Below are 15374 nucleotides of genomic sequence, written 5' to 3' on the forward strand. Positions count from 1 at the left end.
CGGGTGTGCGGAGAGCCGGGCCGGGGGACAGAGCCCAGCCCGGAACGGGGGAGCAGAGCGGGGATCAGTTCTGGGAACGGGGGAGCAGAGCGGGGATCAGTTCTGGGAGCGGGGGAGCAGAGCGGGGATCAGTTCTGGGAACGGGGGAGCAGAGCGGGGATCAGCCCCGGGAACGGGAACGTGCTGAGGAGATGCGCTCATTCTCGTTATCAATATCGTTATCACGATTGTTATCATCGTGCCTCAGTCAGGGAGGGGGTTCAGCAGGGTATGGGGCTGGGGTTTTGGATGGGAGGTCTCAGAAACCCCAATAAGTGGGATTTGGGAGCAGGATTTTCTCTGGCTGTGGTGTTCAGAGGTGCAGATTAAATTCCTGCTTTCTGGATGGTGAAGTGTCAGAATTGCACAGATACACCTCAACAATAGAAGACCAATAAAAACTTGCTGCTCAGTCTGTATTTATGGAGGGCAAAGTTCTCTGCTGCCATCAGTGGCACCTCTGAGGAGCCCAAACCCCGATGGAACGTGGGGCTGGTGCTGTTTGGAGCCTTTCTGGGGCTGGAACTCTCCGGGGTTGTGTTTGTGGAAACATTGCACGGGTGACTGACTCCTCCATAAAATCACCTGTCCCATGGCCTGCGTTCTCCAGCTTCCTTTCATCCATTAACAGGTAGAGAGGAATATTTGGCAGGGTTTGATTCTACTCTAAACAAGGTTCCAGCAAGGAGAGAGGTGTTTTCATAACAGAAATGCCTGTTGAGAAACCCACGGCTGAGCAGCCGCGTGTCCTGTGCCTCCTGAGTGCTGTAACGCAGGAAAAATGTCTTTGTGCAGTATTGGCTTTTAGGGAGAACGTAAACAGGGTTTTCTTTTTGTAGGATTTTGCAATTAGCACAGCTGACAAACTCCTTGCTTGTTGCTGAGCCAAAAATAGAGCACAAAATCTAAAATAGAACAAGAAAACCTGTAGGGTAAGATTAAAATCCATCACTTACCATCTGTGAACTCTGTTCCATTGAGCTGATCTTAAAGCTTCCACTGGAGTCTTTTTTTCTGTAATGGAAATGGACTCTTTTGTCCTCTGGCTGCAGTGGGGTCTGTGCTCAGGGACTTTGTCAGCCATGTGTCCTTTGTGCTGTTCTGGGGCAGTTCAATGCAGTGTTCTCCACGTTTTTGGGATTGGCGGGAGCCATGCAGGTGCTGTGTCCGTAACACACAAACCACGTTGGGCACAGACTTGGAAAAATTCTCTTTGTCCTTCCATGTGTTTAAAGCACCCAGTGAGTTAATTCCTGGAGAAGAGAGAGGAGAAAGGGGTAAAAACAACCCAGCCTTGCTCCTCAGCTGGTAGCCAGCTATGGACAGCAAAGTGACTCTGCCACCTCCTCCCGCGGGGTGAATTCCCACTCCTTCCCAATCATCCCTGTGGGTCTGGTTTTCGGGGGAACAGGCAGAGACAGCTCAGGGCCTGAAGCTTGTGCCAGAAACCCAACTTTGCTCTCCTGCCTGAGCCGGGGCTGTGTGTGGATCTGGCGTTTGAGAGAAGGGTTAATGGCCTGGAAATGCTGATTGTGGCGGGTGTTTTCAGGGGGTGAAGAGGAAAGTCAGACTTGTCAAATGAAATGTGTCCAGGAGCAGCAGGCAGGCTCTGCTTCGCTGTTCAGGGTGGTTAAGGGAATGCAGTGATTTAAAAGAAGTGGGCTTTAGCTACTTTTAGCAAAAAGGGGGGTTTTCCCCCATTTTCCATTGTGCCTTCACCCTGCGCTGCCGTGGCCAGGCAGCGGAGCTGCGGGCTCTGCTCCGGGCTGGTTTTCCAGCAGGGCTGCTCCATCCCACGGCCAGGAGATGTCCCCAGCTGCCCGGGATTCCTTGGTGTAACTAAAATCAGTGAGAACTTCAGAGATACTAAAAACCCTCTCATTTCTTCTGTTTGTGGAAGTGCTTTGGGGAAGAGCAAGCAAAACTTTTATTAAGCCAGCAAATCTGCCTCTTTAGATATTTTTATGCTATAGATTTTATTTTATCTATTTTACACATTGTCTATAAAGCTCAATAAAATGAAATCAATTAAAAATCGAGCAGCTGCTTCTTGGCAAAGGGGAAAGCTGAGCCTGGCCCAGAGAGGGAGCCCTGGGCAAAGCTCAGAGCTCAGAGCAGCTCTCAGCCCTCCCTGAGCTGGGCCAGCTCTGGGCTCCAGCCAGGCTTTGGCAAAGGGGCCTGGGGTGCTGGGACGTGGGGATGTGGCTGCCAGGAGCCCTGACACACGCCCAGGGCAGCAGAGGGCACAAGTGCCAAATCTGGGCAGAGAAGAAGTGAAGATGAATGAAAAAGAGAAGGGAATGCAAAAATTCCACGTTCTGGACACAGTGGCCAGTCCCCCGATGCCAAGGGGTTCACAGGAGCAGTCACAGTGCCAGGAGGAGCCCCTGGAGCTCTCACGGTGCTGGGAGGAGCCCCTGGAGCTGTCACAGTGCCAGGAGGAGCCCCTGGAGCTGTCACAATGGGTGCAGGAACATCTGGAGCTGTCACAGTGCCAGGAGTAGCGCTGGAGCTCTCACAGTGTTGGGGGAGCCACAGTGCCTCTCTCCGGGACCGAGAGTAGCCCCAGGGCTTGTCCCGGTGGGCTGGAGTAGCCCCAGGGCTCTGCAGTGCCCCGGGGCTGCCCCGAGGCCGGCCAGCAGGGATGGCACACGAGGACGTGAGCTATTACCAGGGCCAGTACCGGAGCAGGCTCCTGCCCCTGCTCAGGTGAGGGATCCTGCAGCCCCCTGTGTCTGCAGCCCTCCTTCCCTGCCCTGCAAGCTCCCGTCCATTTCCCGTGCCCGTCCCTTTCCCATTCCCATCCCTTACCCGTTCCCATCCCTTACCTGCTCCCATCCCTCACCCGTTCCCATCCCTTTCCCGTTCCCATCCCTTTCCCATTCCCATCCGTTTCCCTTTCCCATCCCCGTCCCTTACCTGTTCCCATCTCTTTCCCGTTCCCGTCCCCCCCTGCCCTGGCTCTGCCGGGTCCCTGCAGGGCAGGCCGGAGGGGCCGCGCTGCCGGGGGGGGGTCCCGGTGGGGCTGGGGTCCTGCCCACGGCCGGGGCACGGCCCAGCCCCCGGAGCATCCCCCGGGATGGGCTGTGAGCTCGGGGAATGCGGCAGGGAGCTGCGGGCGGCCGAGGAGGACTCCAGCAGCTCCTTCGTCTGCGTGCTGAGGAAGATGAAGGAGGTGCGGCTGGCGCAGAAGGCCGTGGAGGAGACAGAGGCGGTGAGGGAGCTGCGAGGGCGCTGGGACAGGCCGGGGGCTCCGAGAGAGGCAGGAGCAGGCGGGTGGGGGTGGCTCTGGCGGTGGCAGCGGTACCACCCTCGCTCTGCCACTGCCAGGCCTTCATCGAGAGGATGGAGGCACTCGCCGAGCAGTGGAGAGACCTGCACGCCAGGAGGGCCCAGCTGAAAGCACACGTGGTGGCATCGGGGGCGACTGTAAAGGTACACCTGGCACACCTGGCACACCTGGCACTCTTCATACACTTCATACACCTCATACACCTCATACACCTGGCACACCTCATACACCTGGGACACCTCACACACCTGGCACACCTGGCACATTGGCACACCTGGCACTCCTGATACACCTGACACAGCTGGCACATCTCATACACCTGGCACACCTCATACACCTGGCACACCTCATACACCTGGCACACCTGGCACATCGGCACACCTGATACACCTGGCACACCTCATATACCTGGCACACCTGGCACATGTGGCACATCTGGCACACCACATACACCTATCACACCTGATACACCTGTCGTACCTGGCACACGTGGCACACGTGTCACACTGCCCCGCTCACCACTCTCCCTGGCAGAGCCCTGGCTCAGCGCTCCCGCTGCGCCTCCCTCGGGCCGGGGTTGGTGCCCTGGCGAGGAGGGGCTGCTCTGGAGGGCACAGCCCCACCGCAGGGCTGCCCCCAGGCCCGAGGGACACTGCCAGGGTGGCCCTGGGACAGGGAGGGGAGTGCTCCCACAGTGCCAGCGTGTCCTGGCAGTGCCCTGGGTGACCCAGCTCCACCTTCCCGTGCCTCCCTCCCCCTCTGGCTGAGTGTGGTGTGGGACACCCCCCAGGAGAAGGAAAGGCTGCGAACCCAAGCTCTGAAGAAAGCAAAAGAAGAGAGAGAGGAGAATTCAAAAAAGGAGAGCGAGGCCTTGAGGGCGAGGATGGAACTGGAAGCCCTGAGGAAACAGCGCCAGAAGCTCTCAAAGAAACTGCAGAAGTACTCCCTGTTCAAGAGGTACCTGGAGGATGTGGTGGAGAACTCACAGGTGAGCTTGGACGAGGTTCAGGATGGGCCTCACCTGGGTTTGACCAGAGGGGACGAGGCAGGGCCAGGGAAATCAACACTTGACCAGAGGCAGGGCTCCAGGAGGGGTGGGAAGGGTTCCCTGGCAAACAAGGTGGCCACAGGGAGCAGGGTCAGGAGAGAGCCAGAACAGAGGAAGGATTGAGAAAAGGGAACAAAAACCATGAGAAAGAGGAAAGCTCAGCGCTGAGGGCAGCAGGGTCCCCTTGGTGCCACCATTCCAGGTCCCACCGATGGTCTGGGAGAGCTGAGAGCTGCCCAGAGCGGGAGCGGGGCGGTTGTGAGGAAAGCTGTGCCTGCTCCCCGGGGTGCCGGGGCACCTCTCCCTGCACCCCTCGTGCTCCTCTGCTGCCCCAGGGGACGTGGCCGTGCTCAGGGACCAGCAGGGACCGGGGAGGAGGGAGAACCTTCCAGGGGGAGCCTTGGCCCTGCTGAGGGCAGGGGAACCCAGGCAGGGCAGGGCAGGGCAGGGTGTCACTACCCAGGCAAGGTGTCCCTGAGCCCAGGGCAGGGTGTCACTGACCCAGGACAGGGTGTCCCTGACCCAGGACAGGGTGTCACTGACCCAGGACAGGGTGTCCCTGACCCAGGACAGGGTGTCCCTGAGCCCAGGACAGGGTGTCCCTGAGCCCAGGACAGGGTGTCATTGTCCCAGGACAGGGTGTCACTGAGCCAGGACCCTGTGCTGCAGTTCCATGACATCGATGAACTCATCACCTGCTACAAGGCCCTGCTGAGGACACGCAAGGACCTGCTGCAGTCCCAGTGGTGGCAGCGGCAGCTGATGGAGCAGGGCAGGGACCTGCAGCAGCAGATCAGGGCAGAGAAGGAGGCTGAGATGCTGCAGTGCAAGAACGACCTGGTGCAGCTCAGGAAATCTTTTGAGCAGGCTCGGAGTGACATCCACCAGTGGGTAAGGAGCTGTGGGGTGTTCGGGGGGGCTCTCCAAGGCCTGGGGGCCAGGAGTGGCTCCTCCTGCAGCCAGGGGTTCATGGCAGGGCCCAGCAGCAGTTTGAGGTGGGAGGAGATGCCCGACCCTCAGGGCAGCAGTTGTTTGAGGTGGGAGGAGATGCCCGACCCTCAGGGCAGCAGTTGTTTGAGGTGGGAGGAGATGCTCGGTGGGAGGAGATGCCGGACCCTCAGGGCAGCAGTTTGAGGTGGGGGGAGATGCCCGACCCTCAGGGCAGCAGTTGTTTGAGGTGGGGGGAGATGCCCGACCCTCAGGGCAGCAGTTTGAGGTGGGAGGAGATGCCGGATCTCATCCCTGCAGGGCTGCAGGAGGAGGCAGAGCCCGGCTGTGGCTGTGGGGCAGGTTTGCCACCAGAAGAGCTGGGGGCAGCGGGGCTGGCAGGTGGCAGTGGCAGCGCTGCAGGGAGCTGTCCCTGCTGCGGGGCGGGCACGGGGCTGGCAGGGGATGTGCCAGTGTGGGCACTGCAGGGCTGCAACACAGCCAGGCTGGCTCCTGGCTCTGCTCCCGGCACACCAGGCTGTGCCAGCTCCTTCCCAGCCCAGAGAAATCTGGAATTCGGGGTCCAAGATGGGGTGAAACAGCCGTGCTGGGACGTGTCTGGTGTCCCCAGGAGGATCGCTGGGCCGAGCTGCAGGACAGGGCTGCCAGGAAGGCCACGGAGCTGAAGTCCCTCACCATGGCCATCCACAGCATGTTCCACGCTGCCAGCGCACGGCTGCAGCCGCAGGGCAGGGTGGCAGCTGGGGACAGCCACGGGCAGCTGGACACGGTAACGCCAGCACGGCCACCCAGGCCAGGAGGGCAGGGATGGCTCTGCCAGGGCGAGGGGAGCCCCCGGCCCAGCACAGCCACCCTCTGCCCAGGGCTCCCTGGCACCGGGAATGGCGGGACACAGCAAACCCTGTCCCTTCCTGGGAACAGTGGGACTGGGAATGTGAGGACACAGGAAATCCTGTCCCTTCTGGGCTCCCTGGCACTGGGAACAGTGCGACACAGTCAAACCTGTCCCTTCCTGGGAATGTTGGGGCACAGGCAAACCTGTCCCTTCCCAGCAGGCAGAGCAGGGAGAGGGGTCCTGGGGGGCAGCAGGGCTGGGGGACAGGCAGGGACAGGGGTACAGGGCTGTGGGGATACTGGGGTGCGGGGGTGCAGGGATATGGGGGTGCAGGAATATGGGAATGCAGGATTTCAAGGTTTCAGGGATATGGGGATGCAGGATTTCGGGGATGCAGGATTTCAGGGATGCAGGGTTTTGGTGTGCAGGAATATGGGGATGCAGGATTTCAGGTTTTCAGTGTTTCAGGGATGCAGGGTTTTGGTGTGCAGGGATATGGGGATGCAGGGGCTTGGGGTGCAGGAGTGCAGAGATATTGGGATGCAGGGTTTCAGGGAGGGGTACAGGGATGCAGATCCAGGGTTTGATGCATGGCCAGGCTCTGGTTCCAGTCCATTCCCCCACAGAGGCACTCTCTGGTGCTGCACGGGCTTTCCTGTGCTGTCACTCAGCTTGGGGATATCTCCAGGAGGGACAGGCTCCCCTCTGCCCCCCGCTCCCGCTCCTGCCTGACCCTGCCCTCTCCCCCTCCCCCGAGATCCGGCAGCTCATCCACGACCTCCAGGACTTCACGGAGGACATGAAGGAGCGTGGCCGAGCTCTGTGAGAGCCGCCCTGCCCGCGAGGGAGCAGCAGGGCGGGCAGGGAAAGGGGAGGACGAGAGAACCCCGCAGATATTGCAGACTAAAAAAACAGCAAATATTTTAAGGCATCTCTTCATTTCCTGCTGATCCTCCCTGCTCTTCTGTGAGCCCAAAGACTCAGAAGCCCAAGAGAGAGAAAAGCAGTGGGGAGTGAGCCCTGCGTGGCTCTTGGGACTCCCAGAGGTCTCACGGACACTGACGGTGCCACCAAGAGCTGCTGCCTGCTCCGGAAAATCAGGGCACAGGGGATGGATGCTGTGCCTCCGTGCCCCTGCCTCTCATCCCAGCGGTGACACTGCCCAAGGGATGGGCCCATCCACACCCCTCCTGAGAAGTGGCTCAGCTGTCCCCTCCCCTGCCACCCACAGCCACCCACAGCCACCCTGTCACCCACCTGGGTGCCTCTCCCTGGTGGCAGGAGCTCATGGGATGAGAGCAGCTCTGCCCCTGCCCTGCGAGGGACAGGTGGGGACACGGGGACACAGCTGTGCCCTGCCCTGCGAGGGACAGGTGGGGACATGGGGACATTGCTCCCGAGCCCAGCCTGACCATCCAGGGTCAGCTTCTGTCCCTCTTTGCCCACCCTGCCCCTGCTGGGTCACAGCTCCTGAGGGAGGAAAAGCACTGGGAGCTTCCAGCAGAGGTTTATTTGTTTGGGTTGAGATGGATGCACATGAAGCAGTGTCCCTCCCGAGGGCTGGGCTCCGCTCCCAGCCCTTCCCACAGTGCCCGGGGAGCGGCCGCAGGTGGGACACACGGACAGGGACACACGGACAGAGCCTGCCCCTCCTCTGCCTGCCCTTCTCCACCTGCCCTGGCACTGCTCCCAGCCCTGCCCCACCCAACTCCCTGGCTGGGTCACTCCCTGTCCGGGTGAGGCCCTGGAGGGCAGGGCAGAGAGGAGCCTTTGGTGTGTGGAACAAAGCAAATCCCTGTGGGCCAAGCAAGGCAGCGCTGGAGAGTCTCTGGAGTGGCCCAGGACGGGATCAGCTCCAGGACAGGACCAGCCCCGGGCAGGAACCTCCCCACGGACCCTCCCAGGGTGGAGCAGGACGTTCTCCGAGCAGCAGCTCCAGGAGGTTTTCATCCCTCAGCCCGGTGTGGGACGCTCTGTCCCGTGCCAGGGGCTCCCTGCTGCTGGCACGGCCTCCGGGCCAAGGTGGGACGTGGTGTCTGCGCTGCCAGGGAGGGCCTGGGGCCACCAGGAGCTGTGCCAGCATGGAGCCACCAGGAGCTGTGCCAGCCTGGGGCCACCAGGAGCTGTGCCAGCCCAGAGCCACCAGGAGCTGTGCCAGCCTGGGGCCACCAGGAGCTGTGCCAGCCCCAAAGCCACCAGGAGCTGTGCCAGCATGGAGCCACCAGGAGCTGTGCCAGCCCCGGGCAAGCAGCACCTCTGGGGGTGTACCATGCCCACAGAATTCTGATCCTTCTGTCCTGAGCTGCTGGCACAGCTGGGAACGGCCTGGCACAGCTGGGAACGGCCTGGCACAGCTGGGAATGGCCTGGCACAGCTGGGAACGGCCTGGCACAGCTGGGAATGGCCTGGCACAGCTGGGAACTGCCTGGCACAGATGGGAACGGCCTGGCACAGCTGGGAACGGCCTGGCACAGCTGGGAATGGCCTGGCACAGTATGGGAATGGCCTGGCACAGCTGGGAATGGCCTGGCACAGCTGGGAACGGCCTGGCACAGCTGGGAACTGCCTGGCACAGCTGGGAACGGCCTGGCACAGTTGGGAACGGCCTGGCACAGCTGGGAACGGCCTGGCTGGCTCAGCAGCCACAAGATTGCCCTGAGCTGCTGACATGGCACAGCCCTGTTCCCAAAATCATGGCTCATCCCTGTGGGGCTCTCCAGGGAGACCCAGCCAGCTCCAGGGAAGGGCCAGCACCAAGGAACGCCCTCCTGCCCATCCCAGATGCCCAGGCTGTGCCCCTACCACAGCCGTGTCCTGTGCCCGGGGCTGGCAGTGCCCTACATGATGGAGCAGGTGAAGCCACAGCACTCCTTGAGCAGGGTCAGGCCCGTCTTGGTCACGTAGGGAGCCGAGGTTTGCTGTCCCCTCGATGTCATCCTCTTCTCTGGGACAGGAGCTGTGGGGAGAGGAGCCTGGGGCACAGCCTGGGGACAGGGCACAGCCTGGGGCTGCTGCTCAGAGCTGCCCTGGGGCTGCTCTGACCCCGAGGAGCCACAGCTCCTGCCCCTCGAGGGCACTGCCCTGGGGCCCTGGGGTGTCCCAGCTCCTGCCCTGGGGCTCTGGGGGGATCCCAGCTCCTGCCCTGGGGCTGTGGGGTGTCCCAGCTCCTGCCCTGGGGCTCTGGGGTGTCCCAGCTCCTGCCCTGGGGCTCTGGGGTGTCCCAGCCCATGCCCTGGGGCTCTGGGGTGTCTCAGCTCCTGCCCTGGGGCTCTGGGGGTGTCTCCCACCACCCCGGGGAGGGTACAGACAGGGAAGGGGCGGCTGTCACCAGAGGATGTGGTGCCCATCCTGCACCCAGCCGAGGTGTGAGCCAATGTTCACGGGCCAGGTGAAGGCTGGCAGCTCGGGGAGCCCCCCCAGCCCCGTTTCCACTGGGAAATGCCCGGAGGGAGATGGATCCCAGGTGTTCCACGCTCTGAGCCCAAGCAGCAGCACCCCCTGAGCTGCTCCCCCACCTCCCCAGGCCAGGCAGTCCCCGGAGGTTCAGCACAGGCAGGGAACCCGCAGCACCCACTCGCTCTCTGGAGGCAGCTTTTGGACAGCTTGCTCTGCAGGAACTCGGCCATTTCCTTGTCCTCTTCCCTTTCCCTGGGACACAGAACTCGTCACTGCTGGGAAAGGAGCAGCACGGCCCCAGGAGCCCGGGGAAGGCAGGACACAGCTCCGAGGATGGGGTGCTCTGTCCCCAGCACAAGCAGGAGGTGACAGCCGCTACCTGAGCCTCTCAAACTCCACGTCATCCACCAGGAAATCCCGCGTTTCCACCAGCTTGTGGATCTGCTGCACCAGCTCCTCTTCCCTCTGCTTCTCCTCGTTGGATTTCTGGTTCTCTGCAGCACAGGGAGCCCATCCACAGCCACAGGGAGCACGTTTCACACCCCCACAGGGCCACCCCCCTGCCAAGACCCCGGGGATCCCGGAATCCTGAGGATCCCAGCGCCAGCAGGATCCCAGCAGGATCCCAGCAGGATCCCAGCACCCTCAGGGATCCCAGCAGGATCCCAGCAGGATCCCAGCACCCTGAGCCTCACCTGGCAGGGTCAGGAATTTCTGGAGCTCCGTTTTCAGCCGGCTGATTTCCTGGCAGAGCTGGATGTCATCCATCCTGCGGAGACACAACCGGAGAGGAGAGGAGAGGAGAGGAGAGGAGAGGAGAGGAGAGGAGAGGAGAGGAGAGGAGAGGAGAGGAGAGGAGAGGAGAGGAGAGGAGAGGAGAGGAGAGGAGAGGAGAGGAGAGGAGAAGGGAAATGGGAAATGGGAAATGCCAGCCCACTTCATCCCAGAGTTTTCCTGAGGTGCTGGTGCATGGCAGAGAAAAAGTTCCATCACCTTAAAGATAACAAAGCCTTATCAAAACCTGGCCCACCCGCCAGGCAAGAGCTGCTGCGTTTCTCCTGGTCCCAGAAAATAATCCCAAAGAGCAAAACCCAAAAAGAAGTGGGAGCTGCTGCCATAGAGAAAGATCTATTTTATGCCACCTTCCTGCAGAATTAAATAAAGGTAGAAACATGAAAGGGTGTGCAGAGCGCCAGGGGGCCACAGGACAACAGATTGCTGGGGATTTAAACTGATTTAAATGAAAATGAACAGTCCCGATGAGAGCTGGATGATTGTTGCATTTAAATGGAAATTAATTCAGGAAAAACTGATAGGGGGAATAAAAGATAATAAATTCTTTTTTCAATTAAAATTAGGAGGGGTTGCAGGGACGAGCACCCAGGAGGCTCCTGTGGGGCTGGGATTGCCTCTACCCCTGCTGGAGACACAGGGATCATCGGGGCCCAGGGTGGAGCTGCACCTCCCAGGGAATTCCAGAGCTTTCCCTTTGCTTTCCGAGGCAGACAGCAAACAAAGGGTTAAGGAAGCCCCGGAGCTGGGAGCTCTGACAGCACCTGGGAGGATCAGGTACCGTTGCCATGGAAAGCCTTCATGAACTCCACTCCTGAAGGTTTCCAAAACTCCTTTTCAACAACGAGTTCAGGGCGAGCTGCGCCTCCAAGGGCTCCAAATCCGAGACTCTGTAGGAGCTCAAACTTCCACGGACGGGATTGACCCCGGGACTTCCAGGCTGTGGGGACCCAGTCACATCCCAGAGGCAGCACAGGAAATGTCACCTTTGCCAAAATCCCAGCCTGGGCTGGGCTGGCAGGGCGGGATCCGAGGGCTGGACTAACTACAGCCCTTTAGTGACATTAAAACACTTAATAAACCCAAACCGTGGCTGTTAGGCAGGCCTTTCCCTCCAAACACACGAAATCTCTGCACAGAGCCAGGGAAAATGTCCTGTGTGCCCCAGGGGCTGCTGGGCACCACTGCACACAGGGGTTGGGTGTGAAGGGCCTGGAGAGGTTCATCCCAAAACTGGCCGGGTTTTTGGAATGGGAAGAAGGCGAAAGCAGGCCCATAGCGGGGCTGAGCCGTGCCAGCTGGCAGGGGGGAGCCGGGCAGTGCCGGGTTTTTGGAATGGGAAGAAGGTGAAGCAGGCCCATAGTGGGGCTGAGCCGTGCCAGCTGGCAGGGGGGAGCTGGGCACTGACGGGTTTTTGGAATGGGAAGAAGGTGAAGCAGGCCCATAGTGGGGCTGAGCCGTGCCAGCTGGCAGGAGGGAGCCGGGCAGTGCCCGAGGGGCAGCGCAGGGACAGACACTCACATGTAGCGCAGCTCCGACTCCCGGCGCACCAGCATCTCCCGGATCCGCCCGATCCTGAAGAGCTCTCCCTCGATGTCATCGATGGTGGGGCTGGAGTCGGCCATGGACACCATCTCATCCTCTGGAGAAGGAGAGGGACTGGCCTGAGGCAGCAGGAGAGCAGCAGGGCCCTCGGGGCAGCCCTGGAGCAGTGCAGCGCTTTCCCTGCTCCCCGTGCTGGGACAGAGCCCCATTCCCGGGGGTCTCCCCCTCCAGCAGGAGCCCAGGGAGCTGCAGACTGCTCCAGGGGACCACAGGAATGTCCCTTTCTTTTTCCAGAGCCACAGAAGCCTCCAGCATGTCCAGCACCTCCTCCTGCAAGGCCAGGAGCAAACCCTGGGCACACAAACCCAGAGCTGAGGAGCCCCAGGGTGAATTCCTGGATGAACACCCCCATCCTCCCCAGCCCCCTGTTCAGCTCCCTCACCCTCTGAGGGTTTCTCGGAGGTCGTGTCCCTCTGCCCAGGCACGCTGAGCTGATGCCAGGGCACGGCTCCTCGCTCATTCCTGTTCGGGCTCGGGGCAGCTGTGGGGCTGGGGGAGCCTCCAGCAGCCCTGCCCGGGCTCTGCCCATCCCCTGCCCGGGCTCTGCCCATTCCCTGCCCATTCCCTGCCCGGGCTCTGCTCATCCCCTCCCTGCCTCCCTGCTGACGCCCGGCCTGTGGCTGCCACAGCATCACCGTGCGGTTGCTAAGGGACCAGAGCGCGGTTGCTAGGGGACCAGGATGCTGAGGTCCTTCATCCCGAGCATTCTGGGGCTCTGCTATCCCAGCTCCTCTGGCCTGGGATATTTTGCTGCAGCTGCACCCAGCAGAGCAGCTGGGGATGGCCCCAGGGGCCCGTGGCAGATGCTGCCAGATGTGCAGGGACCAGCACAGCTGGAGGGGCAGGTGGCACAGCTGGCACGTGCCACTCCCTGGGGCTCGAGCTCAGCTCAGCCCCAGCACTGTCATCAGCGGCTGCTGAACTCGGGGCAGAAGCAGAGGGAGGGCAGTGCCAGGAGAGAACTCCTGGAAAATTAACCCACAAACCCTGGGAAGGAGCATGTGGAGAAGGAGACACCCCAGGCAGGGTGCTCACTAAAGCTGGGATCAAACCCACAGTCCAAATCTCCCTTTGGGACGGACAGGGAGGGACCCCTGTGTGGTCACACTGCCCAGGGGTCCCTTTGGTCCCACAGCTCTCCCAGAGCAGCACAGCCATGCACAGAACCCCCCACAGAAAACCCCCCACAGAAAGCCCCCCACAGAAACCCCCCCCACAGAAAACCCCTCACACAAAACCCCCCACAGAAAACCCCTCACAGAAAACCCCCACAGAAAACCCCCCACAGAAAACCCCACACAGAAAACCCCACACCGAAACCCCCCCCCACAGAAAACCCCCACACAAAACCCCCACACAGAAAACCCCCCACAGAAAACCCCTCACAGAAAACCCCCCACAGAAAACCCCTCACAGAAAACCCCCCACAGAAAACCCCTCACAGAAAACCCCCCACAGAAAACCCCTCACAGAAACCCCCCACACAACCCCCCCCCCAGAAAACCCCCCCCACAAAACCCCACACACAAAACCCCCCCACAGAAAACCCCACACACAAAACCCCCCACAGAAAACCCCTCACAGAAAACCCCCCACACAAAACCCCCCACACAAAACCCCCCACAGAAAACCCCTCACACAAAACCCCCCACACAAACCCCCCCCACAGAAAACCCCCCCCAGAAAACCCCCCAGCGCCTGAGCCAAAGGGATCCTGCCTGGCACCGCCTCAGCCTGGCAAGCCAAGGAGGGCGAGAAAGCTTTGACAGAAATGTGGAGGTGCTCTAATCACCACAGGCAGCCCAGGGAGGGCTCGCCACTAATGAGGAGTGTAATAGCCAGAGCCTTCCACTCCAGATGGTTTGGGGAAAACATTTGGACAGGCAGCAGCAAGCTGGGCTGAGTCACCGCAGCCAACAGCGCAGGGCGAGCTTCAAGCAATTTTCTTCATGATTAAAGTTGGGAAATGGATGGGCAGCCCCTGTGGAGGGGCAGAGCTCTCTGTGGGGCACTCAGCCGTGTTTTCCCTGCTCCTGAGAGCGGCAGGGCCTGGGGAGACTCAGCCTGAGCAGGAGCAGAGGCTCCAGGAGCTCAGCGCTGCACAGGCTTGGCCTGAGCTCTCCTGGCGGGGAGCGAGCAGCAGAGCAGCATCCCAACAGCGGGCAGGGATTGTCACCACCTTCTTACCGGCCCCAAGGTTCTCACCTGCCCCAAGGTCCCCGGCGGCTGGGAGCTCACAGAACTGCACCAGCAAAATCACAGCCACCACAGCCCTGCTCACAGGCACCCGTGGGAGATGTCCAGCCCACAGCCAGCACCCTGGGTGCAGTCCCTGCCCACCCCGATGTCACCCAGCTGCTGAGTGGTGACATCCCCACGGGAGCTGTAGGGGAGGACACACACTGCCAGGGAAGGCTCAGACGAAAAGGACCAAAACTTCCCACAGCTCACCCAGGAGCTGAGCAGCTCCACGGGCAGCACAGCCCCCTGGCAGGACCCAGCGGGATGCTGGAGCTGGCTGGTCCCTCCTCCCCCGCCTCTCCAGCTGCCCGTCCGTGCCCGCTGGGTGCAGGGGGCTGAGGGGCAGCAGAGAGGGCCGGGGAAGGGGAGGGGTCGGAGGGGTGACAGGGCAGAGGGATTGCGGGCTCCTCCCTCCGCCCGGCCCAGCACTGCGATCCTTCCTCCCAGCCCAAGGTCGAGGGCTCTGCTCAAGGCAATTTCCCCGCTTGGCATCCCCCGCGCTCCTGCTGGAGGAACCGCTCGGGGGAGGGGGGGACAAAGGCGGTGAAGGGCAGGGCGAGCCCTCCTGTGCCCCACTCAAGCTGTGCCCAGGGCCGCGCAGGGCAGCAGCAGCGAGATGTGACCATGATCTGCCGCTGTGTCCCTCCAGACATCCCCCTGCCGCCACCCTTCCTCCCTCCCAGCCACTTCATCCATCCATCATCCATCCATCCATCCATCCTCCATCCATCCATCCACCCATCCATCCTCCATCCATCCATCCACCCATCCATCCATCCATCCATCCATCCATCCATCCATCCATCCATCCCCCACGCGGGGCTCCGGCGGCGCCGGTGCCGGTCCGGGGGCCCGGCTGGGCTCCGTTCGCTGGGTGAAGCCGCCGGTTCCCCGCCAGCTCCCGGGGCTCGGGCGCCCGGATCGTCCCGGAGCCCCGGCGGCGGGGGAAGCTGGGCTCGGGCGGTGCCGGTGCCGGTGCCGGTCTCGTCCCGGTCCCGCCGCGCTCACCTGGCCCCGCGCCGGCCGGCGGCCACCGGGTGGATTCCATGGAGCCGTAGCGGGGAGAAGCGCGGCTGCTCTCCATCCGCAGCGCCGCGCCCCGCCGGGCCGGGGGCTCCGCTGCTTCCACCGCTCCGATCCCGCTGCTCCCTCCGCTCCGATCCCACTGTTCCCACCTC

The 15374-nt window shown here is 61.7% G+C and overlaps 2 protein-coding genes across 2 annotated transcripts; one reads left to right on the forward strand and one right to left on the reverse strand.

The window, feature by feature from the left end:
• Positions 1 to 3118: 3118 nt before the first annotated feature.
• On the forward strand, positions 3119 to 7584 carry CCDC42 (coiled-coil domain containing 42). Its single transcript, XM_072937170.1, has 6 exons — positions 3119 to 3253; positions 3370 to 3474; positions 4122 to 4319; positions 5049 to 5270; positions 5938 to 6096; positions 6920 to 7584. Exons 1-6 carry the CDS (start codon positions 3119 to 3121, stop codon positions 6986 to 6988), a joined length of 888 nt encoding a protein of 295 aa, XP_072793271.1. The 3' UTR covers positions 6989 to 7584.
• Positions 7585 to 7653: 69 nt separating this feature from the next.
• LOC116809068 (bMERB domain-containing protein 1-like) lies at positions 7654 to 15354 on the reverse strand. Its single transcript, XM_032751609.3, has 7 exons — positions 15205 to 15354; positions 11872 to 11992; positions 10254 to 10327; positions 9938 to 10052; positions 9737 to 9810; positions 8322 to 9118; positions 7654 to 8217 (listed from the first exon to the last, which is right to left on the reverse strand). Exons 1-6 carry the CDS (start codon positions 15278 to 15280, stop codon positions 9000 to 9002), a joined length of 579 nt encoding a protein of 192 aa, XP_032607500.3. The 5' UTR covers positions 15281 to 15354; the 3' UTR covers positions 7654 to 8217; positions 8322 to 8999.
• Between the last annotated feature and the right edge of the window lie 20 nt (positions 15355 to 15374).

The sequence above is a fragment of the Taeniopygia guttata genome, chromosome 18, assembly GCF_048771995.1.
Source record: "Taeniopygia guttata chromosome 18, bTaeGut7.mat, whole genome shotgun sequence".
Classification (NCBI taxonomy): domain Eukaryota; kingdom Metazoa; phylum Chordata; class Aves; order Passeriformes; family Estrildidae; genus Taeniopygia; species Taeniopygia guttata.